Raw genomic sequence first — 21,375 nt, forward strand, 5'->3', positions numbered from 1 at the left:
AACTCGCATAGTAGCTAGTCTTAAGCTGTGAAATTCTATAAAATTTTGAATTTTAAATATAATTAAAACTCCTTACCGCTGTCCTGGTTCTTAGGGAAGCGTCTTGCACAATCTGAGAAACCGTTTCTTTCATTTTCTCTATATCTTCTTGTTTTTGCTTCTCCTCAAGCAGAGCCTTCAGAAAATAATTTGATGTTATTATAGATCACATCATTATTAAGATTATATAATAAGTGGGTAAAAACCTGTCTACTAATCACTTTCTTAAAAACATACATCTTATTTGGAACTTCTGAGACATCTCTAGTTGGAGATCTTGTCTAAGTTATGACTGATATTTATTTCCTCTAACTTCCTCACCTGATCTTGTCCTCACTAAAAAATTATTATTCTTTGATATTTTTTTCAGATAGTACCATCACTCTTCTGATCCCTACAGATGGAAATTTAGAATTATGTTTGAATTTTCCTTCTCTTTTATTACCTATGTAAAATTTATCAAATTTAAATGTTATATTCTTGGAGAAACCTCTTAGGCTTTCCTTTCTATTAATTAATTAATTTATTTATTATTCCGTCCCTTTCCACTATTTGGTTTTATTCAAATTATGTCACTTGTCACTTCATAACTCCATCATGGCAGATACCACCCACTTCATCTCAATGATATTTCTAACCAACCAATCCTTTTCATTTCCCCTTAAAAAATACTCTTATGATCCTAGTTCTGTTGTCAGTCACACCCCATTTCTTTGCCTTTTTGTGGAACAAAACTTCTAAAGTCTGCACTTGCTCATTTCCAAAACTTTCTATTATGTTTGCCCTAATCAGGCTTTCACCATCATCTCTACACTGCTAACTCAAGAGTCACCTCTGAGTAATTATCTTATGTGATCTGTAAAGTACCACTTGAGATAAAAATTTTCTTTTCCTTGTTCTACTTTCTTTACTTTGCTTTTAGCATATCATAATATTGGTTTTCCTCTTAACTCACTGATTATTCCGTTTGAGTCTACATTGCTGTTTCTTCCTCTTTCCTTGAACCTCTTTATTAATGGACAACCCAAGACTTAGTTCTTGGTCTTTTTCTCTATTCAAATCCATCTCTTGGTGGTCTAATCTAAACTCATGATTTTAAATATCATTTATATGCTGACAAGTCCCAAGTTTAAATCTCGAATTCAAATATCTTCCTGAACTTGGAACTCCTAAAATTTTAGGTTTGAGTCAATCTTTTTTTTTAAATTAAATATCATTACTTACTAGTGGTTCTCTGTTTTGACCCCACTATCTTCCAAAGATACCATACACATTCCTATCTCTATTTTTTGTTTGTTTTGTTTTAATAAATTTCCTCCACTTATATAGGTAAGCTAGTGAGAAGTAACAGCTATTCTGATATAACAACGTTGTCAGGGAGAATGGGACAATGGGAAAAGGAAGTTTCATAAGAAAACCATGCTAAAGCTGTCTTTCATGCCTGTTTGTATGACTGGTTCAAAGAACTTTTGACTTCTTGGAACAAGCAACTGAAGGTGGGAACTCTCTGGTCATTAAGCAGTGAGTCAAGAGGGAACTTAATACCTTAATACCTTAATCCACTGCAGACATAAACATGAAATTTGACTCAAGACCAATTTGTAGACCTGGTTGAGAAAATTTACGGGACAAGCACTGAGTATCACTACTATCTTCTCTGTCTACTGTGCTCCATACAAAATGATCATCTTTATGATCTGATGTTAAGAACACTCATATGGTTAAGCTTCAGATTAGATAAATAATTTTACCCTGCTCTTAATTTTTCTAGCTAACTTAGGTGTTTAGAGGAATTTCCAAGAATATTGTGCACTTTGTGCCTTTCATCCTAGTTCTAACAGACAGTATTCAGATCACCATTCATTGATGACTACTGATGGACTCAGATATGCAGATGACACCACCCTTATGGCAGAAAGTGAAGAGGAACTCAAAAGCCTCTTGATGAAAGTGAAAGTGGAGAGTGAAAACGTTGGCTTAAAGCTCAACATTCAGAAAACGAAGATCATGGCATCCGGTCCCATCACTTCATGGGAAATAGATGGGGAAACAGTGCCAGACTTTATTTTTCTGGGCTCCAAAATCACTGCAGATGGTGACTGCAGCCATGAAATTAAAAGACGCTTACTCCTTGGAAGAAAAGTTATGACCAACCTAGATAACATACTGAAAAGCAGAGACATACTTTGCCGACTAAAGTCCGTCTAGTCAAGGCTATGGCTTTTCCAATAGTCACGTATGGATGCAAGAGTTGGACTTGAAGAAAGCTGAGTGCTGAAGAATTGATGCTTTTGAAGTACGGTGTTGGATAAGACTCTTGAGAGTCCCTTGGACTGCAAGGAGATCCAACCAGTCCATTCTGAAGGAGATCAGCCCTGGGATTTCTTTGGAAGGAATGATGCTAAAGCTTAAGCTCCAGTACTTTGGCCACCTCATGCGAAGAGTTGACTCACTGGAAAAAACTTTGATGCTGGGAGGGATTGGGGGCAGGAGGAGAAGAGGACGACAGAGGATGAGATGGCTGGATGACATCACTGACTTGATGGACGTGAGTTTGAGTGAACTCCGGGAGTTGGTGACGGACAGGGAGGCCTGGAGTGTTGTGATTCATGGGGTCGCAAAGAGTCGGACACGACTGAGCAACTGAACTGAACTGATTAATGCAGAAGACCACTGTATCTACTACTGTGGGCAAGAATCCCTTAGAAGAAATAGAGTAGGCCTCTTAAGTCAATAAAACAGTCCAGAATATAGTGCTTGGGTGCAATCTCAAAAATCACAGAATGATCTCTGCTTGTTTCCAAGGCAAACTATTCAACATCACAGTAATCCAAATCTATGCCCTGACCAGTGATGCTGAAGAAGCTAAAGCCGACCAGTTCTATGAAGATTCACAAGATCTTCTAGAACTAACACCAAAAAAAGATGTCCTTTTCCTCACAGGGGACTGGAATGGAAAAGTAGGAAGTTAATAGATACCTGGAGTAACAGGCAAGCTTGGCTTTGGAATACACAAATGAGGCAGAGCAAAGGCTAACAGAGTTTTGACAAGAGAACACACTGGTCATAGCAAACACCCTCTTCCAACACCACAAGATATAACTCTACACATCAATATCAACAGATGGTTGATAACAAAATCAGACTGATTATATTCTCTGCAGCTGAAGATAGAAAAGCTATATACAGTCAGCAAAAACAAGACCAGGAGCTGACTGTGGCTCAGATCATGAACTCCTTGTTGCAAAATTCATACTTAAATTGAAGAAAGTAGGGAAAAACACTAGACCATTCACGTATGACCTATATCAAATCCCCGATGATTATACAGTAGAAGCGACAAATAGATTCAAAGGATTAGATCTTACAGACAGAGTGCCTGATGAACTATGGATGGAGGTTCGTGACACTGTAGAAGGGGCAGTGATCAAAACCAATGGACTGGTTCCAAACTGAGAAAGAGTATGTCAAGGGTGTATACTGTCACCCTGCTTATTAAACATATGTGTAGAGAACATCATGCAAAATGCCAGGCTGGATGAAGCACAAGCTGGAATCAAGATCACACAGAGAAATATCAACAACCTCAGATATGCAGATGACACCACCCTTATGGTGGAAAGTGAAGAAACTAAATAGCCTCTTGAAAATGAAAGAGGAGAGTGAAATACCTGGCTGAAAACTCGACATTCAAAACACTAAGATCATGGCATTTGGTCCCATCACTTCAGAACAAATAGATGGGAAACATGGACAGACTATATTTTTGGGGGTTCCAAAATCACTGCAGATGGTGACTGCAGCCATGAAATTAAAAGATGCTTGCCCCTTGGAAGAAAACCTATAATCACCTAGACAGCATGTTAAAAAGCAGACACATTACTTCGCTGACAAATGTCTGTCTATTCAAAGCTATGGTTTTTCTACTAGTCGAGTATGGATATGAGAGTTGGACCATAAAGAAAGCTGGGCACTGAAGAATTGATGCTTTTGAACTGTGGTGTTGGAGACTCTTGAGAGTCCCTTGGCCTGCAAGGAGATCAAACCAGTCATTCCTCAAGGAATTCAGTTTTGAATATTCACTGGAAGGACTGATGCTGAAGCTGAAACTCTAATACTTTGGCCACCTGATACAAAGAACTGACTCACTGGAAAAGACCCTGATGCTGGGGAAGACTGAAGGCAGGAAGAGAAGGGGAGCACAGAGGATGAGATGGTTGGATGGTATCACTGACTTGATGAACATGAGTTTGAGCAAGTTCTAGGAGCTGGTGATGGACAGGGAAGCCTGGTATGATACAGTCCATGGGGTTGCAAAGAATCAGGTACAATTGAGTGACTGAACTGAACTGAATTCTGATCAGAGAAGGGAATACTATCTGAAAGACATAAAAAGTACTTTAGCATTCCCACAGCTTAGATTTGGATGATTATTTCTTTTTTTATTTCCTAGTAGTGTCTTAAGATGTAACTTTCAGCTTGTTTTGTTTTTAATAGTCCTCTTGGAAAACCCTCTATCACGTAAGAAAGGAAACATACACAAAGTATTTCGTTTGTATTCTGCATAGTTCTCAGTGGAGTACTATACATGTACTAGGTATTGAATAAATGTTACTTCAGTGAAACAATAATTTAATGATCCCTGAGATGGGAATACCAGACCACGTGACCTGCCTCTTGAGAAATCTGTATGCAGGTCAGGAAGCAACAGTCAGAACTGGACATGGAACAACAGACTGGTTCCAAATAGGAAAAGGAGTACATCAAGGCTGTATATTGTCACCCTGCTTATTTAACTTATATGCAGAGTATATCATGAGAAACACTGGACTGGAAGAAACACAAGATGGAATCAAGATTGCTGGGAGAAATAACAATAACCTCAGATATGCAGATGACACCACCCTTATGGTAGAAAGTGAAGAGGAGCTAAAAAGCCTCTTGATGAAAGTGAAAGTGGAGAGTGAAAAAGTTGGCTTAAAGCTCAACATTCAGAAAACAAAGATCATGGCATCCGCTCCCATCACTTCATGGGAAATAGATGGAGAAACAGTGGAAACAGTGTCAGACTTTATTTTTTTGGGCTCCAAAATCACTGCAGATGGTGACTGCAGCCATGAAATTAAAAGACGCTTACTCCTTGGAAGAAAAGTTATGACCAACCTAGATAGCATATTCAAAAGCAGAGACATTACTTTGCCGACTAAGGTCCGTCTAGTCAAGGCTATGGTTTTTCCAGTGGTCATGTATGGATGTGAGAGTTGGACTGTGAAGAAGGCTGAGTGCTGAAGAATTGATGCGTTTGAACTGTGGTGTTGGAGAAGACTCTTGAGAGTCCCTTGGACTGCAAGGAGATCCAACCAGTCCATTCTGAAGGAGATCAGCCCTGGGATTTCTTTGGAAGGAATGATGCTAAAGCTTAAGCTCCAGTACTTTGGCCACCTCATGCGAAGAGTTGACTCATTGGAAAAGACTCTGATGCTAGGAGGGATTGGGGGCAGGAGGAGAAGGGGACGACAGAGGATGAGATGGCTGGATGGCATCACGGACTCGATGGACGTGAGTCTGAGTGAACTCCGGGAGTTGGTGATGGACAGGGAGGCCTGGTGTGCTGCGATTCATTGGGTCGTGCAGAGTTGGACACGACTGAGTGACTGAACTGAACTGAACTGGTGGCTCGGACGGTAAAGCATCTGCCTGCAATGGTGGGAGACCTGGGTTCTACCCCTGGGTTGGGAAGATTCCCTGCAGAAGGAAATGGCAACCCACTCCAGTACTCTTGCCTGGAAAATTCCATAAACAGAGGAGCTTTGTAGGCTACAGCCCATGTGACTGCAAAGATCACATGACTGAGTGACTTCACCTCACTTCATGTAAGGGAGCCAGAAACATTAAAAACAAATTTTGTGACTTCTATGAACTAAATACCATTAAATGAAAGTGGTAAAAGCCAAAAGATATGATATGTGATAGCACAGTAATCACAATTGTGAAAGGGTTAAAAAAACAAAGAACAGTTAAATCTTCATAACTAAATTTACTTCCTGTCAATGAAGCTTCTTGCTGTATTAATTACATAGGTAATAAAGGGGAAATAAACATTAATAAGATTCATCTTATTCAAGTGAACAAAATAGAGTATACATACTGCAGTAAATTGCTTCAGAAGATCTTTTTTAAGTATGAGACTACTGGGATGAAGATTAGTTACACGAGGATGGAGATATAAAAGAAGTCTGATATGAAAGTTTTAGGAGAGGGCTGTCACTATCATATTTTATGATGTTAGGTCTTAACATCAAGACAGCAGTATGTCTACTATTAGTGAGTGTAGCAATTTCATTCTCATGTGTTAATTCTGTAGTTACTGATTCCCTTACTATCAGGTCACATGGAAGAATGTTCAGCATTTCATTGTTTTATTTATTATATATTTATTATTATTTAATAAACTTGTTTACTAATTTTCTTACCTGATTTTTTTGAAGGTTGGCTTCTTCTAGGAGTTGCATGCTATTTCTGGCTCTTACGATAGCTTCGTACTTTCTCATCTTCTAATTCACTGCACTTTGCTTGTAACGCTCTGGTCTGTTCCTCCAGATGTGTTCGTTCTGCTCTTAATTGGGTGGCTTCTTGAACTGCCACAGATAATCTAAAAATTAATAGTTCCATTGAGAAAGTTAAAAATTTTTAAAAAGAAAGAAGGAGACAGGAGATTTCCAAAGCATCTATTACAGGATAAGCTCTATTCCAGTTACTTTCACATGTATTTTCTCATTTAATTCACATAAAAGTTCTATAAAGTAGGTTTCAAATATTTCCATTTAAAAATAACAAAGACCCAGAGAGCATAAACATTTAATTATGGTCATATGAATAAAGAGCAATGGGGCTTAGACAAGCCTAGATATCCTGACTCTGATTGCATTACACTTTGCGCATTTTTCTACTCAGACTAATTCATTCTGTCTTAATAGTCACATGACAGTGTTATAAAGCAAATCCTTAAAGAATAAGTTATTCTGTTTATTTGGTCCTTTTTTCTTTTAGCTTTTTCCTTGGCTCCTTTCCTTATGCTCTATCCAGGTAACCCATGTTAAAATAATGCATATATTTAAATATTTTTCCATGTTCATAAAATCGTATGTATGATTTTTATATACACAAATACACATAAATATACATACACAGTATATACACATCTATCCATAGGTTTTTAAACATAATTTTTCCTGTTATAAAAACTAAGATCATAGTATACACCCTTTTCTGCACTCGCTTTTTAATATTCAATAATGCCTTATAAAAATCACCTCAACCAATATAACCAGGAACTCTTTTCTTTCTTAGTCTGATGGATGTAACTTCTCACTGTTAATTTGTATCTCCCGAATTCCTGGAGAGTTTAAGCATTTTTTAAGTTTGTTAGCTAAGTGAACTGTCTTCTTTGAATTCCCTCTTCATATCCTTTGCCCATTTTTTTTTTCTGATGGCTTATTTACTTTGCTTATTTCTTTATAAGAAGTTTTTGAATATTAAGATATTTAACCTTCAGTTTGTTCTATATGGTGCAAATACTTTTTCCCAAATCTAGTTGTTTGTTGTTACCTATTGTCTCTATTTCAGAAATCTTTATTACACTAAAAACGCTCACTTTAATATAACTAAATTTGACTATTTTTTTCAACATCTGGGATTTTTTTAAAAATATGATCTCCCTTATCAAGAGACTGTTAATGTAAGCTCCTAGATTTCCTCAAAAAAAGTTATGCCCTAACACTTTTAACCTGTAAATCTTTAATTAATCTGGAATTTACTTCTGAATGTGCTATCAGAGAGGAGTCCAATTTAACTTTCTTCCAGATTGAGAGCCAGCTGTATGAGTACCTTTAGCAACTGATGAACTGAAATAATCCCTTATCATATCTAAAATATGCAAATATGACTTACTTATAGATTGCCATGACTCACTAATCTATTTGTCTATTTGATGCCCAAGTCATATTGATTTGATTATAGTGGAGTTACAGGATAGTACATTCAGATCATCAGCTTCATAATTTAAAGGTTTCCATAACTTTATAACATAAAAGATGTATTACTTTTGTTATTATTCTCATATAGCACTTTTACATGCTCTGCAGCCAAATCTTATATGAATCCTTTCTTTCAGCTTACTAAAACTGGGTCAAGTTCCCTCTTTATAATAATAGTAACAGCAATGATAATCACAAACACTTGTAAGAGCAGTCTTTGTGCTAGGCACTTTATGTATGTTAAAGAAAACATAATCCTCAATATCTTCAACAATGCTATGATACAGGTTACAGCATTAGCCTATGATGTAGGATATGAGGTTATACTATATAAACTAAATGGGGTAGGTTAAAACATTATTTTATAGATAGATAAACTGAAGTACAAAGAGGGTAAGCAACCTGCCCAACATTATTGATCTAGTTACTGATGAAGCTGGAGTTTGAATTCAGTCAGTTTGTGCCCAGAGTCAGTGTTCCTAAAAACTATACTATACTGCCAAATAGAAACTTCCACTTAAATTATACTGACTCAACTCACAGATCCATAACTATACAGCAAGAGGCTGTCATTTCAAGTTAAGTTGGTTAATACTAAAATTCAGGGTACCAAATGAAAGTGTGCATATGAACTTTATCACTCCCCTCGGCCCCCGACTCTTCAGTTTTAGGACACACTCAGGTTTGTGTGCTTCAATTCCCAGCCACATCAAAAGGCTGATGGACCCTGCTTTAAACTTTGGAGAAATCAGGCCAAGAGAGAGCACCCTCAGACTCTGATATCTGAGGACTGTCCAAGGATAGCTCACTAACTCAATATAATACTGCCAGACTATAAGACCACTTATACATACCTACCTACCTATCTACTTTCTGGTGTCTTACTTTTTGGATAAAAAACTGAGATATAACCGACATACAACATTACAGTCAACCCCCCATATCTGTGCTTTCCACATCACAGATTAACCAATTACAAATCAAAAATACTTTTAAAAATCCAAAAAACCTCCAAAAAGTAAAACTTAAATTTGCTATGCATTGTCAACTATTTACATAGTATTTATATTGTATTTGTAGGTAACCTAGAGATGATTTAGAGTACACAGGAGGATGTGCGTAGGTTATATACAAACACTGTAACTACTTTATAAGAGATTTGAACATCTATGGATTTTGGTATCCACAGGGGTCCTGAATCCAAAACCCAGTGGACACTAAGGGACAATTATATATTAGTTTCAGGTATAAAACATAATACTTCAGTATCTGCATAAATTTTGAAATAACCACAATAAGTCAAACTCATATCACCACATATACAATTGAAATTTTTTTCTTGTGATGAAAACTTTTAAGAGCTATTCTCTTAGCAACTTTCAAATATACAATACAGTATTATTAACTCCAGTCACCATGCTGTATATTACATCCCCATGACTCATTTTTTTTATATAATAGGAAGTATATACCTTTGGATTACCTTCACCTACTTCTGCCACCCCCGACTCCTTGACTCTGGCAACCGCCAATCTATTCTTTGTATCTATGAGTTTGGTTTTTAAAAAAAAGATATGTTTCAGGTTTTGTGTATGGGCCATGCTAATTTTCTCTGTATGTTCCAGTTTTTAGTATATGTGATGGTGAAGCAAGTATTCTGGTATCTTACTTTTAAATATCAATGGATAGAATGGATCACCAAGGCTTTGAAGGAAGACAGACAGGCATACAGAAAAAAACGAATGTTCGAGAAAGCAGAGACAATGCAGATGGCAGAATAAAAAACAGTATTTTAAAATACTTAATAAAGAGACAATGTAACATTTATCTGTACTAAGATACTATAGAAAAAGAAACGTTCAAAGGATAAGAAATGGTTCTTTAAAAAATTATGATAGCTAAATAAAATATTCAACAAATGGTTAACTAGAAGAAAATTTAAAGAAACCTCCAATTGTCACCCCATGGACTATACAGTCCACGACATTCTTCGGGCCAGAATACTGGAGTGGGTGGTCAATCCCTTCTCCAGGGGATCTTCCCAACCCAGGGATCAAACCCATCTCCCACGTTGCAGGTGGATTCTATACCAGCTGAGCTACCAGGGAAGCACCCAAGAAAGGAGAAAATAAATGAACAAATGGACTATAGGACAGAAAAAATATGAAAATGAGGGAATCAATCCTTTAGATCCAATATCCATCCTTTAGATCCAATATCCAGCTAATACTATGTTTGAGAAAAAAATGATAAAAAAGAATAAAATTATTCAACAACAATAAAAAAAACCCTGAAAAATTCCCCCAAATTGAAGAACATCATTTCTATATTGAAATGTCCCCAGTAAAATGAATGAAAAATAATTCTTACTAAACGTACATGCTGTGCAGTTTTAGAATGTTAATTGTGGCAGCAGTGGAGTGGATGATCCTGCAAGTCACCAGGGGAGGGGGAACCAGGTCAAATAGAAAAATTTAGAATTTTGAATGAAAGGAATTTTTAAGGTAAAAATTATTTAAAACCTAGAATTTCCAACATAGGATTCATTATTCAGTCAAACTATGAAACACCTTTAAAGGTAAAATAAAGATATTTCTAAACAATGTTTTTAAGTACACCTTCCATGTGTACTCAGGAAGCTGAGGGGAATGACATCTATTAAAATGGGGTGGAGGCAACAAAGGACAACAAAGAACAGTGGTTCAAATTTTGGTCTTACTGGCATATTCTTTGAAAGAAACACCAAATTTAAAAATATGAAGAGGTAGTTTAAAGCAATTTTATTCATTTCACTCCAATCTTATTCAACAGAGCAGATACAAACTAGCAGTCTTTCCCAAAGAACTGTCATTCCCTAGAGATAATTCCAGTCCCCATGAGTTATCTAAAAAAAGTGGGGTGGGGGGGTGGGTGGCTGTCTTTGGAAGATGGCAGGAAATGATTTATGCTTCCTAGATGTCTGTGGCATTTGAAAGAATCACAAATAATAATTTTATAAATAAGTAATATGTATTTGATTTTATAGAACAAAGATGCCCATTAAAAACACAACTTTTCAATCTGGTAGTTCCATTAAATAGGATAGACTTACATCTAAAACAATGGCTGAACATTAGACATACACCAACTACACTAATAATTCTGCTTTGTCTTATATAAAATAATAGGAGTTTTTAAATTTTAAAGTAAAACATTTTTATCACAATAGAAACAATATTAATTTAATAGCTCCAAAAGATAGTCAATGTAAAAATTTCCTCTTCAGAGGCAACTAGCTGAATACTGAACTTTAAAAAATACTCTTAGATTTTCTTACATATGCAGGAATCCCTTCTTCAGAAGCTTTCAACTAAGTTATAACTTTATACTAAAAGCCAAACAAAAAACCCTGAAAATCTCAAAGCCTTAAGTACTAAAAACACAACTCAAAGCACGGATGAACAATTTGATTCCTTACGAAGTACTATCAGAATCAAAGGAAGTGAAGTTCACTTATTCAGATTTCACCATTTCAAGTCTCTATCATTTAGGTGCATAACACAGAATGCTACTAAAATAACAAATAAAAAAATCTACAACCACAGACTTTTTCTCTAAGGTAAACAAAAAATAAGCTCAAGAAAACAGTCAAATATTTGACCAACTACTGAAACATTTAGGGGGGAATAAAACCCCAAAACCCCAGCACTTAAAAATAACAACTTCTTTCATCAGAATCTCAAGTTAGCAGTTAAAATCATTTAGTTCTGAACAAACTGTTGAAGAAATAAATTACTTTCATTAACATTTTGGAGAATAAGAAACAGAAGTCCAAAAACACTAATTTTTTCTGAACAAACACAATCAGCCATGGATCTGTGACTAGAACTGAGATCTCAATTTTGATGTGCTTATTTCAGTAGACTATTTCTGAGTATAACAGTTTCTAATCTACAGAGTGGAGTTTTTAGCTATAAACCATAATGTGATTTTATGGGCTGTAGTCACTGTATCTTTAATAGACCACAAATGACAATTTTAATGTTTCTTAAAGGAGTATGCAACAAGTATGCATTAAGATAGCAATTAAAGACAAAGCTACAAAATATATTTAAAAAGTAGTGTGCGTGCTCAGTTGCTAAGTCGTGTCTGACTGTTTGCAATGTCATAGACTGTAGCCCTCTGGGTTCCTCTATCCATTGGATTTTCCAGGCAAGAATTCTGGATTAGGCTGTCATTTCTTTCTCCAAGGGATCTTCCTGACCCAGGGATCTAACTCATGTCTCTTGTGTCTCCAGCATTTGTAGGTGGATTCTTTACCACTGCATCACCTGGGGAAGCATCCTAAAAAGTAGCCCAGACCTTCAAAGGAACTGAAAATTACTGTTTCATAAGACTTCAGGGAAAACATCAACAATGATCTCTCAAGTATTTTTTCTCATGTATCTGCTCAGCAAGGAAAGGATTTTTCTATATAATTTTTACCCAACTTCATTATCTCTTTTCCTGTTTTAAGGTGAAAAGGAACATTTTTAATTTGGGGATTAACTAAACTTGACTAATACTGTTTTGGAGAAAAAGCAAAGAGAGAAATGATCTCTGAGTATATGTTCAAAATATATGTTCAATCTTTTGAATATGACTTTTAAAATAAGCAATATCCAACAAAATAGATTTTAAACCTATGATTTATAGTTTGTTTAGCACTTAAAAAAAGCAAAGTATAATAAACAGATTCTAATATGGAATAACTTTTGAAGCTTGTAGATAAAGCTAGATGTATGTAACAATTTACCTTGCTTCTAATTGTTTCATACTAGATTGTAACTGCTGTAAGCGCCTATCTGATGCTTCTTCTCTTCCTTGCGCAGAAACCATATCCTCCTCCTAGAAAAAAAAGAAACTGAATGTTTATGTTTAGTACGTAAAAACTCAATACATCATTAAACAGAATAAATAAAACACTCTAAAGCTATTATATTGATAGAATTTCATATATAAGTTTCAGTCAGTCAGTTCAATCACTCAGTCATGTCCGACTCTTTGCAAGCACATGGACTGCAGCACATCAAGCTTCCCTGTCCATCACAACTCCGGGAGCTTGCTCAAACTCATGTCCACTGAGTCAGTGATGCTGTCCAACCACCTCGTCCTCTGTCGTCCCCTTCTTCTGCCTTCAATCTTTCCCAGTATCAGGGTCTTTTCTAATGAGTCAGTTCTTCATAACAGGTGGCCAAAGTGTTGGAGTTTCAGCTTCAGCATCAGTCCTTCCAATGAGTATTCAGGACTGACTGCCTTTAGGATTGACTGGTTTGATTTCCTTGCTGTCCAAGGGACTTCAAGAGTCTTCTCCAATACCACAGTTCAAAAGCAAAGCAATACTACTTTGGGAATAGAGCATGCATTTACTAAAAAAGGGGAAGAGAAAAAGAAAGTGCAAGTGGAAGTCACTCTGTTGCTGCTACTGCTGCTAAGTCGCTTCAATCGTGTCCGACTCTGTGCGACTCCATAGAGGGCAGCCCACCAGGCTCCCCGGTCCCTGGGATTCTCCAGGCAAGAACACTGGAGTGGGTTGCCATTTCCTTCTCCAATGCATTGAAGTTGCTCAGTCGTGTCTGACTCTTAGTGACTCCATGGACTGCAGCCTACCAGGCTCCTCCGTCCATGGGATTTTCCAGGCAAGAGTACTGGAGTGGGTTGCCATTGTCTTCGCTCAGTCATGTCCAGTTCTTTGTCTTCCCATGGACTGTAGTCCATGGAATTATCTACGCCAGAATCCTGGTAGCCGTTCCCTTCTCCAGAGGATCTTCCCAACCCAGAAATCGAACCCAGGTCTCCCACACTGCAGGCTGATTCTTTACCAGCTGAGCTATTAGGGAAGAGAACCTATCAATAATTATGTATAGGTAAAACAATAATCGAATCAGAAATTGTATATGGATTTTTACCACTATTCCAATTATTTCTGTATAGTGCAAGTCTAACAAAATAAGACAGTGATTTGTAGGCAGATAATCTGCCTTTAGAGTATGTTCTCTTAACCAAGTTATGCTGCATTCCATTATAATCATAAATAGAGATTCTTGAAATAGTGATACATCAAAATTAATAGGTTTTATTTGTACCATCTTCATAAAAATTTCCTGTTCATCCTTTCTTATCTCTTGGTGTGTTGGCTTTATTTTGCCCTCAACTTTGAAGTACAGTTCTACTGGACACAGAATTCTTAATGAGCACTTTTTTCCTTCACTACTTCAAGTGCACCACTCCAGTGTTTTTTGCTTTCACAGTTTCTTGATGACAGGTCCATCTATCTCTGTTCATTTTTCTGTTGCTGCTTTCGAGTTTCTCTTTATAACTGGCTGTCAGTTTTGTCCTGATGTGTTTAAAGTGATTTTCTTAGTGTTAATCTTACTAAGGGTTCACTGAGATTCTTGAATCTGCTAATATTTTCTACCAAATTTTGGAAGTTTTCAGATATTTCTTTAAACATCTTTTCTGCCCCCTACTTCGGCAACTCCAATTACACTTCTCTTGGCTTACTTCATGTCCCACAGATCTGAGGTCCTGTTCATTTTTCTTCCATCTTTTAATCGCTATTCTTTGAACAGGAACATTTCTGCTCATCTATCTTAAAGTTCATTGATTATTTCTTCTGCTTGTTCTAATTTTTATTGCTGTTGTTTGGACGCTCAGTTGTACCTGACTCTGTGACCCCATGGACTACAGCATGCCAGGCTTCCCTGTCTTTTACTATCTCCTGGAGTTTGCTCAAACTCATGTCCACTGAGTCCATGATGCCATCCAACCATCTCATCCTCTGTCACCCCCTTCTATTCCTGCACTCAATCTTTCCCAGAATCAGGGTCTTCTCCAATGAGTTGGCTCTTCGTGTCAGAGTATTGGAGCTTTAGCTTCAGCATTAGTTCTTCCAATGAACATTCAGGATTGACTAGTTTGATCTCATTGCTGTCCAGGGGATTCTCAAGAGTTTTTTCCAGCACCACAGTTTGAAAGCATCAATTTTGAGCCCATCTAATAAAATCTTTATTTAGGTTGCTGCACTTTTAAAATCTAGAATTTCTATTTTTAAAATTATTTTCTAGTTCTCAATTAAAAACTCTTTATCTTTTTTTCCCACTGAAATCTTATTTTACTCTAATTTAAAAATATTTTAACTATTTGAACATATTATAACAGCTTATTTGAAGTCTTTGCTTGCTAAATCCAAAAGCCAAACCCAAACTCAGTGAAAAGTGAGAAGTTTCTATCAACTTCTTCTTCCCTCTTCCTCTACCAATTACACTTTACTATCTAGTAAGTTTTGATTGAAAACTAGATAATAAAGATAATGCATCAGTTTCTCTAGATTCTATTTTGTTCTTTCGAGGATTATTAACTATTGTTCAGTTTAGGCAATTACCTTACCTAGATTCACACTCTGGGGTGTTTCCCCAGTGCAGCAGCTGCCATCTGTGATTTCATTTTTTGTCCGCACTGTTGCTTTTCTAGCTAGGCTCCCTGGGAACTAGCTGTGCCTGCATAATTTGAGGATCAATCAATTTTTGAGCAGAGGGAGGGCTCATCCTCTTCGTGGATTCATTGCTCTTACAGATTCCCTGGTAATTTCCAGCTGCTCTGGCGGCTTTGGGCTCTGTCCACTGATACTCCAAGTATTAGTGCTTCAGCATTCAGCTGCTCAAGCTGCACACATCTCAGGAATGTACTCAGTTATAAAAAGCAGCAAACCGAAACATCTAGTTTCATATGGCTACATCCTTCAAGAGTAGATGCCTCTCTCAGGTCTCTGCCTACTTTTTCACTGGGTTTCCTGCGGCCCTCTCCCAACTCCCACGTGCATAGCTTGACCATCAGTCACAGATTTGGTCAGCATTTACATTAAGGATTTGAATCTCAATTGTGTGTGTGTGTGTGTGTGTGCGTGTGTGTGTGCGGTGTTCTCTTGCTGCCAGTATTTCTTCTTTACATTCAACTGCCTTTCTAGCCCTAACTTTGATCTTGAGCACTATTATAGTGTTAGTCGCTCAGTTGTTTCCAACTCTTTGTGACCCCATGGACTGTAGCCTGCCAGGCTCCTCTATCCATGCGATTCTCCAGGCAAGAGTATTCGAGTGGGTTGCCATTTTCTTCTCCACGAGCGCTACTACAGGAGCCTATAAAGTTTTTGCTTGCTGAAGCCATAGCTGCAGGGATTAGGGAGAACTCTGAGGCCAGAAAGTTAAAAACTCATGATTCTTATCTCTTTTGGTGACTGTTTTGGAGAGTGCTGCAGTGTTTCAAAAAACCCAATTTTTGTAACTATTATCTATGAGAAGGTTTGCATAAGCTTTTCACAAATCTACCATTAATGGAAATCTATAACCAATTTTCACATATTAGGAAATAAGGCTTAGAGAAGTTACATAGCTAGTAAGCACCAGAGTTAGAGTTTTAATTATTAGATTCATCTAAATCTAAAGCCTGACCTCTCCATGACACCTTCTCTATTAAAATCTTCTCTCTGTAAAACTTCTCTATTACACATAAGACAAACCAGTCTTCTTTGCCAATAAATAACACAAAACATAGTATTAAACAAAGGGTAGTATTAAATACCTCTTTTCCATTTACATCTAACCAGTTAACCCAAACTGGATTTTACATTAACAGGTACTTCAGCAATGATGTGTTAAGGGATGATTATGATATCATGTTTATTAACTTTAAGGTATAGTGAATAGTAATACAAAGTTATTTCCAGTGTTATAACTCAGCTTCCTAATTTCATACTCAGAGGACAATAACATGATTAATTCATTTTCTAGCAATCCTCTTTAACACCTAATCCAAAACAGATCGACAATAAAACAGAAAGCAAAGCTACAGTCATCATACCAAGTTGTCTTGGAAAGAGGAACATACCTTCTTCTGCATCTGTCCTTGAAGGCCTTCAGTCACTTTAGTTAACTCTTCCACTTTTGCTGCTGCAACTCTCAGATCTAACTTGGCTTGCCTAAAATACAAAGTAAATTAACAAATACTGTTTTCATAGACGATAAAAATTTTTTAAATTAGAAAAGAAACCTAAATTTGGTAAAATCAGTACTAACCACAATATATCTAAAAATAAATCTAAGAGATATTGAAAGATTCTTTTATTACTATTGAAAGACCTCTCTATGTGGAAGAGAGTGAAGAAAAAATAGAGCTGAAAGGATGAGTTCAAAGTGGAAGTCATTAATACTTTAATTGGATAAATTACATTTTATATTCAAATAATTCAACAGATTTCATGAAGAACTTTATCATCTTGATAAATTACAAGAATGTCAGTGCTTTATGTAGACTACAGCTATGTCTATCATTTCCTGAATAAAGTTAGAGAAATACTGCTTCTTGGCCTTTCTATGAAAATGAACCCAAGTTTCAACACCTTGATCATTCCTTACACACTAGAAGTATAACAACCTCTTAACATAATGGACTGAAACATGTCTCAAGATAGTCTAATATTACTTTCTTTACAAAGGACAAAAAGGACAAGTTTCTGAATGTTTTAGCAGAATCAAATAAGTTCTAATATCTTGACTCCCCACAAAAAGATTTTAGAATAATAATACTTTCTAAAACAAAACAAAAAAAGATTTTTAAATTAAACACTAAGTGGAAATACAGAACATGTGGATTATGGGGAAAAACATACATTTTTAGGAAGGAAGGTATTTTAGTGTAGGAACTGCCAATATTTATTTCTTAATTATATTTTATATATGTATTATAAATACAAAGCATACCAGTGCTATTGAACCCAAAGAAATTTTATGCAAAACTCACAATAAATGTTAATTCATTACCTTTGACTTTAACAATATCTATAATTACATAACTAATTAGCATAAAACAACAGGAAATAAAAATCTAATAATACCTAAAATGTTTCAGGTAGTTATCAGGTTAAAGGGTCTGCCTTAAATGTTCTGTGGATATCGTCTCACTTAACAATAACTGTGAATAAGTCCTATTTTTATATCAAACTGAAGTCAAGCCAGTATGTTGACAGAGGTTAGCCAACTTGCCTATGGATTCAGAAGTAAGTAATGAAATAGGTATTTAAGAGTCCTCTAGATATTTGTTGTTGTTATTCAGTTGCTAAGTTGAGTCCAACTCTTTGCAACCCCAGGGACTGCAGCATGCCAGGCTTCCTTGTCCATCACTATCTCTCAGAGTTTGCTCAAACTCATGTCCATTGAGTCAGTAATGCTGTCCAACCATCTCATCTTCTGTCATCCCCTTCTGCTGCTCTCAATTTTTTCCAGCATTAGGCTCTTTTCCAGTGAGTTGGCTCTATGATATACTGTTACCGAAAAATGGTACCAATAATGTTTCATAAGATTATGCACTTAAGAATAAGCTTTGTTTTAAATGAACCCAATTTATAAAAATCTGACTTTATTAGCCATAAAATATATGTTTTCTATGCAAATTGATTCACCAGATGACAAAACAAAAACAACTTCAAGACCACCTTACACTAATGCACGTAAAACGTAAACTAAGAGACAATGTCAGGAGAGCATCTACTATATGAATCAATCAACAAATTTACCAGTTATAAAATTCTATGTATTTTAAAAAGAAAAACTTCAGGAGTAAGATTTTATATAATAATGATAAAATTCAGTAACCTCTGAACAAGCAAAGCACCCACTTTGATTTGGCTTTTTTGCCTTCAGAAGAGGGATAATAATGCTTATTCTACTTATGCCATGAGATTGCTGAACAGGTCAAAATAGGTAATATACATTAAAGTGCCTGTAAAGTATAAACAAATGGGAGGTCAGAGCATGATTAAAGAAAAAAAAATGTGTTAGAGATACAGAGCGAATGAGGTGCAATATGGAGAACCTGCGAGTCAGGAACCCAATTCTGTGAGCAATCACTGTTGTAGTTTAACTCAATTCACTTGACCACAAGAGTATTTCAGCAGTCTCATGTCCCACAACAGAAAGGTGGATTCGATAATTTTCCAAAACCAAGACTCTGGACTAGATGGTTTCCTGATTTCTATCTACTCTGCCCAATGATTCTAACTGGTATCTCAGTTGTGCATTCCATTTCTACTTCCATTGCCCAATCACTGGCCTCATCGTTATTTCTCAGGACTATCCCAATAGATTACAAACTGATCTCCTGACTTCTGGTCTTCTCTTTAATGCATCCTACCTGCCCTCCCCCCCAAAAAAGTTACCTGATGATAAAAAGTCTTGTATAATAATGATTTCTGGATTCCTCACTTCTTTGGGCATATAATCAATACTCCTCAGCATAGTTTATAAGGTTAGTCACCATCTGGCCTCAAAGAGTCTCATCTCTTGCTAGTTCCCCTCACGTAATTTATGTTCCTGGTATAACAGACTACTAACTCCATGTTTCTTTAACACAACCTTGTTTATTTTTTCACATTTGACTTGAGTAGATTTCTTTTGCTTTTACTGATAAATTCCTTAACAACCTTCAAGACTTAGCTCAAAAGTCTCCTCATTTCAAGTCTTCAACTTCCAGGCAAGTCTCTAGAATGTCAGCTCTCATAATTCATACTACTTTACATACTGTTAACAGATACTCCTCTCGTGGAACTGTGAGTTCATGGGAAAAAATACAGAATGTACGATCATTAGAGGCAAGGGTCATATTTTATTAGTTTTCAAATCCTCATGGATAGCACACTACCTGGCATGTGGCAGACAAGCAAATGGATCATAAATGAATCAAAGAGAGCACGAAAGGAAAGGAGACAGAGGGTCACGGGTTCCACTCTGTCTTGATATTTTACTCAGATCTTGAAGGTCCAATTTTTTATTCATGTGTGGAAATCCTAAAAGAATAATTTTGTGAACAATTCTTCAAAATGTATCTTATTTGAAGCAGAGCCTTTCATTTGAAACAGAATCTCTTAAGTTATATTCCCTAAAACATACAAACAGCTATTATGCTTTTTGAGGAAAATACACAGTAAAGTTATACATACTTATTTATTCCTATACTGTTCTACAAGACAGAAAAGCAATAGATAGCTCTTCATATCTACTTCTGACATGAAATACTGAAAAATATTCTAGAACTAAAGTCATGAGATCTATCCTTTACACTTGGCTCTATCAGCACAGGAGACTGTGAGAACTGAGCCAACGACTTCTCTCAGGTTCAGAACTGAGGCCGTAAAACAGAGATAAAAACAATTTTCCTGCATAACTCACAGAAATATCATAAAGTTCAAATAAGGCAATGCCTATTAAACTGCATTATAAACTTTACTGTCAGTACAATGCAGTCGCTTAGTCGTGTCTGACTCTTTGTGACCCCATGGACTGCAGCATGCCAGGCTTCCCTGCCCATCACCAACTTCCAGAGCTTGTTCAAATTCATCTTCATTGAGTCCATGATACCATCCAACCATCTCATCCTCTGTCATCCCCTTCTCCTCCTGCCTTCAATCGTTCCCAGCATTAGGGTCTTTTCCAATGAGTCAGTTCTTTGCATCCAGTGGCCAAAGTATTGGAGTTTTAGCAGTTTATACAAATGTAAGCTATCATCACAATCTTGCCTCTTTTTAGATTTTGAGTTGTCAGGAATGGTGTGGTATTGCATTAATTTATAGCTGGTTTGCAAAAGCTTGAGGGATGCCTGAATATCTGGCCTTGCCTCTGGGCCAAAAAGTGAAAAGTGCGATTTATGGTGTGCTGCTTAAAGTCTGAATCTCCTCTGGTAACCCTCAAACACAATCTGTTTACTGATGGCTTTCACCTGGTATAACTGGTTAGGCGGCCGGACTGGACCATGTGATCGGACGGGCAAAGAGAAAAAACAAAAAAACACTCAAAACTTCTCTGAGTTTTCCTGAAGCCAAGATTCACTGTACACATCTTGGTGGCTCAACCTGGAGAAAAGCATACCTTTGCGTGCATAAAGACCATAGAGCATTTGGGCCTGGATGTCACTTGGGCCTCCTAAGCTTCCCCTGGACTCTTTTACTTATTATTGTATAATATCCTTAGCCTTTAAATAGAAGCTTATGTGACTATGGTCTGCGGAGTCTTATGAGTCACTTCAAATATTCAAACTTGTGAAATCTTTAAAGTTTCAACAAAAATAATTCTAATTTTATTTTATGAAGGAGCTTTAATAACTATACTATTTTACATTTAAATGTTTTAGATACATAAAGAAAAGTGAAAGTGCTGGTTACTCAGTTGTGTCTGACTCTTTGCAACCCCATCGACTGTAGCCTGCCAGGCTCCTCCGTCCACGGAATTCTCCAGGC

At 36.6% G+C, this 21,375-nt stretch overlaps 1 protein-coding gene across 1 annotated transcript in view; it reads right to left on the reverse strand.

Annotated features, from left to right (window-relative positions):
- SCLT1 (sodium channel and clathrin linker 1) overlaps positions 1-21,375 on the reverse strand; it is a 252,003-nt gene that overhangs the window by 109,855 nt on the left and 120,773 nt on the right. Inside the window, 5 exon segments of the mRNA XM_005691258.3 lie at positions 77-175; positions 6,513-6,584; positions 6,586-6,691; positions 12,850-12,941; positions 16,977-17,067. Coding sequence (XP_005691315.1) covers positions 77-175; positions 6,513-6,584; positions 6,586-6,691; positions 12,850-12,941; positions 16,977-17,067 — 460 coding nt within the window.

This window comes from Capra hircus, chromosome 17 (assembly GCF_001704415.2).
Source record: "Capra hircus breed San Clemente chromosome 17, ASM170441v1, whole genome shotgun sequence".
Taxonomy (NCBI): domain Eukaryota; kingdom Metazoa; phylum Chordata; class Mammalia; order Artiodactyla; family Bovidae; genus Capra; species Capra hircus.